Genomic DNA, 14802 nt, shown 5'->3' with positions numbered 1-14802 from the left:
TCGTCATTTTACTTTATAATCATCACGAGTCGGAATCATTTGGGCTATGATAGTAACAAAAGCAGGCGAGATATAGTAAAATTACAAGCAATTAATATTGAAAGAACAGAGAGATGTCCCTTTTCCACAAGTTTATTGCTTTACTTGATAATGACCTGACGAAACGCGTCGTACTTTCAATAATAAAGGATGAGGTGACTCTTGTCACTAATAGCCTCTTGCTTATAAAAGATAGAATTACAGGAGTACAGTTTTACGCGTGGAAGTATTTTTACGAAGGATATTTTATTTCAAAAAGGTGAGGTGACGGCAGTGGACATCTTGAAACTTGGTGATGCCGGTTTAACTGCAAATACGTCGCTTGTTTTTCTGAGACCCTTGGCTGAAATCCAGAATTTGGCAAAATTTTCTGTCATCGCTCTTCCGTGGTGATTCAGATCTCATGCTCACGGGATTTAGAGTTCATATTTGAGAAAACAACTCAACTCACTGGAGCTGAAGTGATTATGCAGGAATAGTTTTCGGGTTTCCCACCGGGTGTAGATTTGGGTCACGGGTCCCAACATTTCGATGACTAAGTATGAAACCTATGTGGTGGATTCCTAGAAAATTCTGTTTAAACAAGTACTTTTCATAGACGTCTTCTGACCAAATTCAAAGAGATAGAGCCGTGCGATGAGATTATTTGCAAAATCTCAAGCATATTTTATATTTTGTAGGAATTTATGCATGAAGATCAAAGGATTCTTTTATGCATATTGGATAGAATATCGTAGACTGTATCGACGCATCGCAATGGAAGCCAAGGCACAACCAACGGAGGCCGGTACCCTTCGTTCAGCAACAAAAAGCTCTAGCAAATAGTAACACCGATATTATCGGATATAATATCATATATCGTATCGGTTTATCGTATAGGAAGCCAAAGCCCAGCCATTAGAAAAAAGGCTTCATTTAGTACCTTTATTCCACGCCAAAAACCTCTTAAGGTCTGTGTACACGGTACATTAACTCGTACGAGTTAATGCCTAAATGTATGAATGCGAGAATGAACGCCAAAATGCACCGCGTAACCACCCAACTTGGGCAAATGCATGCACAGAAAATAGAACCTGTTCTAATTTGGTTCATGCATGTTCCATTCCGGTCCACAAAAATCATTCATGAAAACGGACATTAACTCGCACGTGTTAATGTATCGTGAAAACAGGCCTTAACACATGCTGGCCTGGAGCTAAATATTTTTAATAGGTTCGAAGCCAAACGGCCTAATTGCTCAGTTGGGGTCTATATTGTGAACTTAATATGAATATACGTTGATTCCGATAAGTTTCCCCGCGAACATTCATTCAAGCACCGAGAAAATGTATGCGCGTGAAGTTGTCGATGGTATAGGGTCAGGTGAGTCCTTTGAAATTATAATGCAAGTATTAATTTGATCTTTTATGCAAAAATATCGAATATTATTTTAAATTCGAATTTCGAATGTTTTATAAATATAAATTACACATAATTGATACAGTATGATGCGGTCATGAATTACTGAATTGAAGATTTTCTACTTGCACAAGTAGGGGAATGAGGGGCAAGAGTACGAATCTAGAAAATATTCATAAAATTATTATGTATTCAGGTTCAAAAATTGATTTTTGTTTTTACACAATTTGTTCTCAGTTACATGTACTACAATACTTAACTTCAATTGCTGCAGAAAAAATAAAGAACTGCCGTCATTCATCAGAATGTAAGAGAAAAGCAAATAGGAATCTTGCCCCTCATGTGGGGAAAGTGTCCTTCTCTGATGGGGTAAGAGTCCTAATCACAATTTTCGCATGTTAACTTTCCCTTTCCCGAATATGTGGTGCAAGGTTCTTTTCTCCATGTTTTACATTCAGTACACACTATCCAAGCAACAATTGATGGATCTGAAAATAATTTTTCACAAACTCCACAGTGATAATCAGTTTTTTCGGTGAAGTTAATGCCCAGTTTGCCGTCCACCAACCACCGCTTAGCATCGTAATCCTTAACCTTATTTTTAGTTATCTTCATGTATACTTTCTGGGTATAGGAGGAACTCGTAAGAATTTCAGATTTTTGCTTTGAGTTTATACGCCACTTATGCGCATGCAATGCTTTTGGATGTGGTCTAATGCTATCAGGAGAGACATGTGACAATATTATTCATATCTATGAATAAAACGCACAAAAAATTCTGAAATTAAGCAATATTTACTCAGAGACAGTTCATCAATTTCTATACCAGCTGCAATAGAACGTATGGATTCTCCATTGTTCCTCCTCAGTGCAGCTACTTCCAAAATTTGTTGTCGAAATTCTATCCGATCGGTTTTTCTCCTTAAGTTCCCCTAGAAGTGCACACTTATTTTTTCAATCATAAAGTGCACACTGGGGTCCAGCGGACCCCATAACTTTAAAATTTTTTAATTTCAACCCCCTGATATTTTTTTACTATTAATATAGTAAATATCAATAACAGAAGTGTTTCTTACACAAATATGTAAATATAAGTTATTTAAACATATTAAAATGAAAGTAAAACAATATTTTTCATTCTAAAGACATAAAAATTCTTTAAGAAAGTCACCAATCCTACTTTTATTTACTCTTACGAATGCTTTAGATGCACAGACAAATAGTTTTAACAGCTTAAGTATTACATTGTGTAGTTCATGTAAAAAAATGTTTCATATTTTTTCTTTCCATAAAACGTATTAATTTTAACAATTGAAAACAACAAAATTTTCCAGTATATTTTTTTTATTTTTTTTTCACAAATTTCATTAGGACTTCCTATTGCTCCAAAATGCACATTACTATTATTTATTTTACAGGTAAAATATAAATTTTTAGAAAAAAATGCTTTGTTGTTAATTTCTCACTCCAGTACAGGTAGTACACAGATAACTTCGGTGCTCGTCACACATCGGAGCGCGACACGATGAGCATATAATTCTTGTTTTTCTGTCTCTATTCCTTGGGCATGAGCTGCATCGTATTTTGCTGTGAAGGATTTCAGGTTTATCAATTACTGATATTTCAATTTTTAAAATTTCCGCAATAGTATTCCTGATTGAAGAACGCAGGTTTTTTTTTCAAAATCCGTTGATGCAAATGAGGTTTGATGAGTGACAAAGCCAAGTTTTTAAAAAATGTTCTCCGATTTATTTTTTCATTACTATCAATATGAGAGTAAAGAACCATTGCGTTTATACCAGCTTGGTCTAGCATGCCATAGAAAATCCGCATTGGCCATCGAAGGGTTTTTCTGGCTGTTGTATATTTATGACACAGTTGGTCAAATGTGTCTGTTCCTCCTTTAGTGGCATTATACATGCAAATACTATCGGGCTTTCCATTGTCTTCATTTATAGCTCCATCCAAATGAAAAGATGACTACAAAGGCGCTATTTTATTTCTTTTCGGTGTGAAAGACACCAGGGTCATGTCAGGGTCAAAGGCAAATCGTGAAGATTGAACAACAGCTTCTTGTAAAATCCACTGGAATTTGACGCTTGTTTTTACGAATGGTGCCCACCATCGTTATTGAATAATCTTTTAGCATCTTCTTTATAAGCTCAACAGAAGTGAACCGATTGTCGCACGTAATATTTCTATTCGTGCCATGAATTGGTGTTGACAATGTCCGTACATAATATGTCGGAACAGTTTCATCTGGATTGGTAACTACTTTTCCTATGTAAGGATAGGCATTTACCATGTAAAACGTTTTTGCATAATTCATCATTATAATTTTTATGCCATACTTACCTGGCTTTCCTTTCATATATATCCGAAAGGGGCAACGGCCTCAAAAACCGAGAAGTTGTTCATCTGCTGTACAATACTCATGAGGAGTGTAACATTTCTTGCAATTATCTACAAACCCTTCCCAAATTTTACGAAGTGGCACAAATTTATCGATCGTTCTGCGCTGCATTCTCGTGTTTTTATCATCAAAACGCAAGGTTGACAGCAAAAACAGGAATCGGTGAAGAGACATGGTGCATTGATACAACGTAGATCCAAACTCAGTTGACCACAGTTCATACAAATTTGTGTGGCACGTCTTCTGCACCCCAGAAAAATATGGAAGTCCAAAAAAAGCCTCAATCTCCTCAACATCTACATCACCGTGGTACGATTGAGGAATTGTGACATTTTGATGCTGCCGTTGTATTTCCTCAATTGTGTGCGTCATTATTTTATTTCGTAAAGCGCTATCCAACAGTAATTCCCAAGCTTGCCGGGGAGTTTTGACGTCGCGCGCTGCTCCTTTTGATCCAGGCACATCCGAAACCAAATTTCGCTCTCTCTTTCGATCTCCAAATGATTTCAAACGTCAATGTTTGATGAATAGTTTACTATTATGAGTAATATATGTTCAAAACTATTGCTCTACAATCAATTCCATTGAAGTTTGTTCGTACGTCTTTCACTCCGAAGTTATTAAATTATTTGCAAAAGAGGAAACCAAGATATTTCACAAAAAAAGTTGATGTCCTCAAATATCCCAAAGTGATAAAAAATGATAAATGACATTTTAATTACTATAAACGTATAAATACTATTATAACAAATGTATTTGCAGCAAAAAAAGCAATAAACAAATGTGTTAATTTTTTTTTGCAATTTCAAAAAAATTTCATGAAGTGCACACTGGGGTCCAATGGACCCCAGACCATTTTCAACATTAAATTATAAAGCAATAAGCGCGTTAAAAAAATCACCACACACTAGAAACTTTTACTAAGATATAAAAGGAAATTTACATTGGTATGAGCTTTCAATATTTTGTACATTACAAAAGTTACAGCAAAGAAAAAAACTCCTGGGGTCCACTGGACCCCAGTGTGCCCTTCTAGGGTTAAGTTCCGCATATTATCTCAATGCATATATCAACAAAGTAAATATGGTATTAATTACAGAAACTATCAGGTTATATATACAGCAATAGAATAAAAAGGGGCAGGAGTCAGCGCCCGTGGTGCAAGAGTCCTCATGCGGACACTTGTCCCAACGGCACTTGCCACACCTAACACGCCATAGCACAACCACATGGTGAGCTTCGGACCTGCCATCTGCACGAATTTTCGAAGCAAAGAATGGATATAAAGGATCGCTAGACAAACACAGTAGTTAAATAAACGCCTAAAGCACAGATAAGATTTACGTGGTCCTACAATTTAGATAAAAGTCGCGTAAATATGAAAAATAAGAAAAACTCACGTTCTGTCGTTCGCTGTCTTTCACTGAAAGTACCCCTCTGTTACATTCGGTCACGTAAATGAAACTGATTGACTACAAGTGGCATCTTCCTTGCAGTTCGGAAAAGGAATCTTGCCCCATGCGGACTCTTGCCCCTCACTACCCTATGTCATACATTATTGCATGAATTTCTTTACAGTGTGTGGAATTGATAGAACTTAATTCATGCTGCTGCTAGTGATACATAATTTTATGTTTAATGCAGCACGTTAATCAAATTACTGGATTTACAATTTTCAGGCTCTCTGAGAATTTTGAGGGAATAGCCGAAGAATACATACCAAATCAACTAAGGATATTTGGCTATCCAGTGAGCGTGCAGTATTACATATTAATAACTTCCATGGAACCGTTGAGGGTATACGTTTACAGTGAAGGACTTGTTTTCTTCCGACAGGAGCAAGACAAAGGATTCCGCAAGGTAAGTTTACTATTGTCCAATGATTTTATCACTAATTTAACGAAAGATGTGCCCTTCGCCTAATCAAGGGGAAATAAATATATCCACTGTAATATTAATGGCAATATAGCTCATGAAATAATATGACTCATTTAGTGCAGTGTGCCTTACCCTACTCTAATATTATACTCTCTGTTCATTAGAAAAGTAATACTGTTATTGCGTGTAATGTATCTAAAAAAAGTATCCCCCACAGCGCAAAAAGCTAAAAAACATTGTTCGTTCAAAAACTTCGTTAGTTATATGATTTACTACGCTCCTTATGCTTTTGGCGTGACATTTGCATGGCAGTAATATCATTGGCGTGAGGAGAGGTTATACACGACATATTACTAGATTAATTAAAGGGCTTCCTTGGTAATTTCTATTTGTCTTTTACTCTCTCTTGGCTGTCCATATGTTCGTTATTTTTATTAACCTGATGGTATTCGCGTGTGAAAATTTTTTATCAATAAAAAGCCAACATGGAGAAAACCTGAGCCAAGGAAAAACAAGATGTGCAAAAACCTGCAATGGTTCTATCTGGTTATTTGAGCTGCGTGGTCACTACGGAACCCTCTGTGGAGTGACTGTACTGAGCGCTTAGCATTAAAGGTAACGATGACGGAATATCTTAGCCCGTTATAACCCAATGTTGTTTCTAAGCAACGTCAAAAATTTATAAATGTTCTGCTACATTTAGGAAACATCTAAACTACGCATTATTTTGTGGTGCAAACATTAAGACCGAAATATTTAGCAGCCACGATAATTATGATTGAGTGCAAAATTTTCCAGTTTTCAAAATGAAAAATCTTGAAATTTGATACCTTCCAGAAGCAGCTATGGGTTAGAAAGGGTTAAGAGGGCGCATCTCAACCCGCTCGACCAGTGACGATCACTTTCTCAAATCTATAGTCGAAAGACTCGGAGGCTGCGCGATAGGCTTAGATTGCTTGAGCAATCGAGAATAGATATCCGTACGAGCTCCACGGAGATCATTATATTAGAACCCCACTATATTTCCAGGTCCGACAGAAAAAGATAAATAAAGAGAGATATTTTGTCTAAAGGATAGTCATGGGAAATTGATTTTCACCCAAACAATAGAGGACTTTAACCCCGTATAACCTGCTGCTTTAGCCGTAACCCGCTGCTTTAGGGAGAAATCAAGATTCAAGATTTTTCATTCTGAAAAGATGAAACTATTTGCACTCAATCATAATTATCGAAGCAGATAAATAGTTCTTCATCAAAATTTGCACCACAAAATAATACGTAGTTTAGATATTTCCTAAATAGAGCTGAAGCTTTATACATTTATGATATTGCTTTGAAGCAACATTGGTTATAATGGGTTAATAAGAGCTAGGTGGAACTTCGTAAGAAAATTTCCTTTTTATGTGTAAACGGCTTGTGTCCTGACAGCTCTACTCCGCTACACGCCCATTGAGTCGGCTTGGGGGGTCAGTATTTAGATGCAGGCGTAGAAATTTTACTTATTTTTATGCAATTATCTTGATATTTTCACTATATATACCAGTACATGGACATCAGATATGAAAGTTTTGAATCGGTATTTTTTTTCTATGGTAAAATTTTCATATTTGAGATACGGGAGGGATAAAATGGCGTGCACTGCACCCTGAAAATTTCAAAATCTCCAATGATTCACAAAATTTACAACTCGATATTTTCCATCGCAAGGAAAAATATTGAATAGTTATAAATTTCATGAATTTCATCATCGTATATATATATTTCGGCGTAAGATCTTACATTTTCGCGGCTTGTCAGGTGCAGAAAGAATTCTCGGGTTCTCCACTGCATATCTCCCGAGGCGTCCCGCCACCGGCCAGAACCGGAGTCACGCTCGCAAAAACGATTAAAAATTCGGGGTTGCAAGTTGGTGCAAGGTTTTACTTTAGATCCACAATGTAGAAGCTTCATAAAACGACGTGGTATCAGTCACTTGGCGGAAGTCCGGGTAATATCTACTTTTTCTCTACGTTCATGTAAAAAAGGGCTGAAAACAGGCTCCGCCATTTTGTTGTGTATCTATAGTTAATGATGAAACCAAATCTTTAAAACCCTTCAAATGAAAGGAAAGAAGAAAAATATTTCTACGAAATAACGATTTTGTCAGCAGCGCAGTTTATGAAGGAAAATAACGTTGATATATACGTAAGAGATTTAAATCAATACTTTAAATTGAAGCATAAGGCATAAATTAAAAAGAACTATATTTCTTTGAAAGCATACATTATCCGATGTGAGTAATATGCCTTGCGAACCGTCTACAACTAGTAGGAGTCCATACCAAAAACAAGGTCGAAGGGCTCCGCACTACAACAATACTATAAAACGACCGTTGTGAGCAGGCCTTAAAATATGTATGGAAGGTTAGGAAGTGGAGGCCATGAATCATCGACGGTTCTTGCCTAGAAATAGAGTTTGTTAGTTAATAAAAGAGTCCGTTTCCCTACTTTAAGCAAACGATTTAAGTCCATTCTGCGTAGTAGCACATGGAATGCACTCAAAGAAAGAAACATTTCGGTGCACCTCTTGCAGTATAAGATAGTATAACAGTTTTGTCGATAAAACTATTCATGAAACCACTGCACGAGGATAAATTTGGCAATTTTCAGAAAAAATCTAGGGTGGTCGTTTTTCGCTAAATTTGTTCAACTTTGACCTCACATATATTGTTTAGGTGAAATCACAGGAGAGGAATAATCTGGAAAGTTATGCACAATTTATTTGAAAATATGTATGCCAAGTTTCAACTTCCTAGCTCAAAAAAATCGTTTTTGAGGTTTTGGCCAGCTTTTTTCGATTGTAGCCCCCTGTGCGTCGGGAGACATGCGGTCAATTTCCCGTTGGAGGACCCGAAAATCCTTTCTGCAAATATTACGGTGATCAAGCCTAATTGTTTCTTATTTCCCAGTGCAATTTAGGTCGTTTTGCTCATCAGCGATGCGAATTTCGACCATTGTAAACACATTTTAATGCACCTTGGGTGACATAACGTGTAGAGGCCAACTGGAGAACCCTATGTTGTAATTTTCGTGGTGTGAGTGATGTCATTTCTTTGATCTCTCGTGTTTTCTCCCCTTTCGCCATCCACAGATCCCCAACAAGTGGTGGTTCGTGTCGCAACTGTGGCGTCACTTGTCCATCGCCTCTTCTCCCGTCGACCGCGCCCTCGAGTTGACGGACGAGGCGCTGGTGCGCACCCTGCTGAGCGCGGCTGTGGCGCAGAGCGGCGCCACACGGCGCTTCCGGTGAGTTTCAGGGATACGTGCCCATGATCGGATCGGTCTTCAAAATATTTTCATAGCACATATCACAGTTGAAATATTGAAATATTGCTGCGCCCGCTCCAGCGGGCTTCCCCCGCTCTTTTCAATGCAGGTCCACAGAGGGGTAGGCGCGTTTCTAATTTTAAAATGTAGAAAAAAAGGCGGGGTCTCATGTACAAATTTAGTTGGGATGTTCATGTACAAATTGAGATCAGAGGACCTCTTTAAACACAACATTGGAAGTAATTACACTATCCTCTGTTAAACGCACATGATGACTCATACTTAGGTATCAACAGGAGACTTGAATGTGGAATCAGCCGCATTTTGATAAAAGTTATTTCAAGAATGCGAGATATTGCTGCAAATGAACAAATGTATTAGTTTGTGCGCCGTTAACGTCAGGAATGTTTACCGGTTTTTGTTTTTTTTTATTATTTAAAAACCAATTTTAGGAAACAATAGCAATATTTCGGAAATAAGATATACCGTCGCATGTTCTCTGATAAATTATGTGCATTTTGGTACCTCATTTGTCGAGTTTGGTTGCGTATAAGTTGAGAAAAAGGTATCTATACAATAGAAATAATACAGAAGATATATGTCTACAAAAATCCTTTACCTTATATTTCAAGGAATTGGTCGTACGATTATTGCAAGTTGGTCGAAAAATTACTAAAATTTTCCCATACGAAAAGTATTGGAAACGTTCAAAAAAAGTAAAAAAAATGCAAAATATCAATCCGTCGCAATGGCAACCGTACCAAAGAATCGACCGAAAAATCTAGTTTTTGTCCAGGGAATATCATGTTTCTGAGACATTAACAAATGCCGAATAAAATCCAAAAAGTTTTATTCCCATAAGGCTCCAATGTTAATTCAAGTCGGTATATCTCGAAAACTAATCGACTTTTTAAAGATTTTTCCTCCTGATGAATTTTTAAAAACTTTTACGTCCAATAAGCCGAATAAGTCACACCTATCACAGTTTGGGCCGTGCATTTGTATCAATCAGTCAGTCAGTGAGTGAAAACCCCGCTATATGTTGATTAAATATGATAGAGGATTCTGTCTGTCTGTTTGTCTGTCCGCTATGCGCTTCTATACGGCTGGAACGACTGCGATCAAAGTTATTATGTAGGTGCATCTAATGCTTCCAAACCCCGTAGTAGTACTTTGGTTGCGTCCAACGCTTCCTTTGCGTCGTCATCCCATTACTGTTTGTTACGTCACGTTGTACGCCTGCGGTTGGATATCCTTTAGGGGAGGCACACCTCTAGACAAGCTCAAAAAGAAAAAATGAGAATCGTAAATGGTCTTGAAATCCAAGTTCCATGTTTCCCAATTCTCTGGATACTATCCTTTCCGAGCAACGCCGGGTGGCATGATAGTGCTATTAACCAATATTTTAGAAATAAGGCTTGAATTAGATGGGGTTATCAAAACATTGGCCATCAGAGTACTTTTTCTCACACTCTAAAAAGTGATTTTATATTTGCAAACAGTTTTTCAGTCAACATATTGTCATAGTTAATACTGTTACTATTTGGTGGCATCACGAACTAGAGATTTTCACAGTTTTCAACTTTCTTCTTTGGGTAACATTTACCCATCATTAAATACAAACATCATAGTATTGAAATATCATGAGATGGACTGACGGTCAACCGAACCAGGCGGAAATCGGTTGGTTTAGCAAGCGAGAACTTTACCCCACCGCCGCACAGTGGGCGGAAATCGCAAAAAAGCTTGACAAAACTAATATCTCCGTTACTATTCAACGTAGATCCATTATTTTTTACTATCAATGACTTAGAAACTTCGATACATAACCCTAAACAACTTTTCCATGATGTATCGATACATCAGAGAATATGTATCGATGCGCGGTATCTATATAATATTAAGGATATGGATTTTATCAATGTATTCCACGGAAATTAATGCAAGTATTTTTCGAGTATTTTCATTAGAAGTTAAAACTATATTTCTGTATCTGAAATGAATGACTAATGAAATGGAAATAATGCATACCCGAGTAAATACAGTTATAGGTCCTCGTCATCTTAATCAATCTCGTCTCCATCCGTTTCTGCGTTCTCATCAATCAGAAGGAGGTTCCTAGTTCCTTTAGGTACTTTCACATTTCCGTGATTCGAACCGATTGATGAGGATATTATTGGGTCCGAAGATAGAAGTCTTCGAAAAATATCTTTGAACGACACCATTCTTGAAAATTTACTGGAGTGCTGCTCCCTGAAGTTCCTAATATCCTTGTGCCTCGATTCAATGGCCTCCTCCTACAATTCCTCCAATGGGTAGCACTGCTGCGTTTACAATAGATGCTCCATGAATTAGAATCTTATGCACAGTTGGGGGAATAAAATACCATTCATAGTGCTCCACATAAAGGGCAGCAGTGGAAGATCAATATTCGCGGAAACGATCTACGTCAATTGGAAGTCCCAAATTTCCCAAAAAATCCCTTATCTCTCCATCTCCTTCAATGCTAAATTTTTTGTATATAAATTTCAATGCCAATATTTTTTTGGACTCTATCGTCTGCACCATTCCTTGGCACATAGCATCGTACAGTTATTTTCGAGTCACTTCCCTCCTCTCCATTTTCTCCGGTGTCGGAGATAAAAACTTCTAAATCTACAAACCACAAAAAATAGCTACATTTTCTAAAATTGCCTTAGAGACAGCAAATCTTTCTACAACTAGTGGTGTTAATCATACCTATGACCGATTAATATATTCCCTCTGTCGTGTACGACCTCTCTGTATTAGAGTAATTTCGACAACCGGTAGGTAGCCAATCGATGGGTGCACCGAGGAGAACTCCTCTGTCAGTAGTCACTGTGGCTAAAAGACGTCGATGTTTCAACACTCACCAGCTAAGTTAGACTGTCCGTATGAGTAAAAGAGGAAGCAATACATTTTCTAAGCCAACAGAACGTGCGCATTTTTGGGAAAACCGCCTTGTAAATCGCCAGCTAACTCGTTCCCTAGCATGTTCCTGAGAAGCGATCTTTTGGAGGGCATTAACCGATGCACGCGCGCTAAGGTGGTAAAACAACTAACGGCGACTTTTCCAAGAAACAACCTAGCCCCAAACACCAAATTCACGAGCCCCACATTTTGGAGGAACAATGTAGTGGAGAACTCAAGATGTGTTACTTAGTGAACTACTAGTAGTGGAAGCGGATTACCGCCAAAAGGGATAATTGCGGCCTGTCGGTCGTATGCACTGACAGCGCCTGCTTCGATTCTTTTCCCTCTCCTCAAGGTCGGAGGGTTTTCTGGTTTGAAGGGACCTAAAGCGCGGGAAATTTGCTGTGTATATGCATGTGAGAAAAAGTACGAATAGGGGAACAAAGCACTCTGCCGACGTTTGGTCACACGTCCTCATCGGGCTCATGGGTGACCGGCGGCAGCGGCGAATTTTCCACTTTCAATGTGCCACAAGAGAGTATGAAAGTTTTTTTGGACAAAAATTTGCCTTTACTTTTAGATTTCACATCTTTCCTAACAATTGGGGTAAAAGTAATAGTGATGGAAACATTATTTGCTTTAAACTGGAGCAAAAACCAAATCAGGATAATCCGCGGCCGGGCCGGGCGGCTGCGTTGACTTTTTATACATATCCCATCTTTAAAAGTAAGGTAGCAAGTTGGAGCAAGATTTTTCTTTTGGATCATATAGACAAGTTTCACGTATTTATTTCCATATGAATTTTACGATCGAATCTCGTCGCCCTCATAAAATTTGTTTCCACTTTATGTCAAAAATAGTCAAAAAACAATGCACTTTTGAATGTTTGATTATCATATGAAAATTCGATAAAAATAAATGAACTATCCCGTATAATTCTAAGGAAAGGTTTACTCTTTCAGAAAATATGCTTTGAAATTTATGAAAAACCATATTAACGGCTCACGAGTGAAAGTAAATACTCGATTTTTGCAGAAATTCAGACTTGAAATTTTTATATTTTTTTCTCGTCTTTAACGGCTTCTAATGATATAATGGGTGCACCAAATACTTAAATAGCCATAGTTCCTTGATCATTGGACATTATTCTATCGGTCTGTACCATTTTTGTTTGCCAAAAAAATAGTGAAAATGTAGGGTTTTGACAAGCTTTTTTCGAGTTCCGCCCACTGTGCGCCGTCAGTATACACCATTAAGTAATCTTGGGGGCCTGATTAGGGTGTAAACGCCTTAGATGAGCTTTTTTGGGGAGGTGAATATAAATTGTAAAAATTAATATTTTTGCGACAGAATCAGCGGTAATGAGTACTGCGTTTAAAAAAAATTGCTAGCTATAACCAATAAGTTTAGTATATTTATTTCCGATTACTATAATTTCGAGAAATATTTTATGAATATCAGAGATCACTTTATTCTTATTTGTTGATAGCAAGCAATTTAAAATTTCGGGGACTGTTATGGCAATATTCCTTGCATTTGAAGGAGCACTTTTTGCAAAGATAAAGAAATTTTATATCCTTCAAAATAATATTAAGTACTTCTTATTTATTAATGAGTAGAATATAGTGGTAAATAATTATTCTGTTATTTCGAACCGGAAAGTATTGGCTCAACGCTGAAAAACGTGATATAATGGAGCCAACTCCGGTTAAACGCTCAAACGGTAGGTATCATACGCCAACTATATCCGGCTTCTCCAACTGCTAAAACCGCTAGGAGTTTCATACTTTCCGGCCGTATTTTCATGTACTGTGGTTACGCTGGGCTACGATTATTTATGGTGTTAACAACGTTATCCTCTTTATGAGCTTGAATATTTGATTATTAATAATGAAAGACGCTTGTTACTTCCACAAGTTTATGAAAAATTATATTTTATGACCGGTTTCGGCTATTAAACCATTACCAAACACAAAAATACAAATAATATAATAAAATATAAATTTTTTAAAACTTGTGGAAGAAACAAATTGTCTTTCATTATTAATACGGAGCCCTTCCAACAAGTACGTGCTTCAAGTTCCGATTTAAATACTTGACGTTTGCAATCAATCATTATAATTTAATGTACGCATAATTTGCCATACTTGTGAAAGGAATTCTCTCCTTCTCTAAGTGACCTTTCATTATCGAAAATGTTAGAATTTTTTTATATTGAGGTTGAATTTATTCCTTGTATAATATACAGAGCTTGAGTAATACAAATTTTTTTACATAAAACACGGAGCATTAGGTCCCCCTTGGGATAATTCCTGTTTGGAGATAACCGACTCTTTAAAAGTCGCGCTTTTAAGATATTAGCTACATAACACAAAGTACATAACACACTGCAGTTTTGCTTAATCACAAAATCAACACAAAAACATAATTTTCTTGATTTCAAATGACCAATCTATTACATTTTAAGGAAACATCTCTCTTTGTTTAACAAGATGTGTGATGAGGCAAGAAAGTAAATTTAAAATCTAAACATTAGTAAATCAGGAACAAAAAAAAACAGATTTGCCGGAAAACAAAAAACTCGATACAACAACAATATATCAAAGAATAACCTTTACTCAAAATTTTTAATCAAGCACTCCACCTCCTTGTTTTTGAATAACCAATCTTTAACACATTTCAGGAAACTTCTCTCCTTTGTTACACAAGATATATGATGACGCAAGGAAGTAAATAATTTAGGGCCTAAATAAATAAATGATCTTCTAAATATTTCGTTGTTTGGTTTTGGAATGTAATGTTTTGTTTGTAAATTGCAAACATCTATGTGGCATA

General features: G+C 36.9%; 1 protein-coding gene across 1 annotated transcript in view; it reads left to right on the top strand.

Annotated features, from left to right (window-relative positions):
* The window catches only part of LOC124171186 (cadherin-like and PC-esterase domain-containing protein 1), a 280152-nt gene that overhangs the window by 65951 nt on the left and 199399 nt on the right, over window positions 1-14802 (top strand). The window contains exons 5-6 of the mRNA XM_046550325.1: window positions 5530-5710; window positions 8858-9012. Of these exons, the coding sequence (XP_046406281.1) occupies window positions 5530-5710; window positions 8858-9012 (336 nt within the window). The remainder of the gene's footprint in view (window positions 1-5529; window positions 5711-8857; window positions 9013-14802) is intronic.

Source organism: Ischnura elegans, chromosome X (genome assembly GCF_921293095.1).
Source record: "Ischnura elegans chromosome X, ioIscEleg1.1, whole genome shotgun sequence".
Taxonomy (NCBI): Eukaryota; Metazoa; Arthropoda; class Insecta; order Odonata; family Coenagrionidae; genus Ischnura; species Ischnura elegans.
The sequence above is the reverse complement of the archived record's forward strand: the minus strand, read 5'-3'. Positions and strand labels throughout refer to the sequence as shown.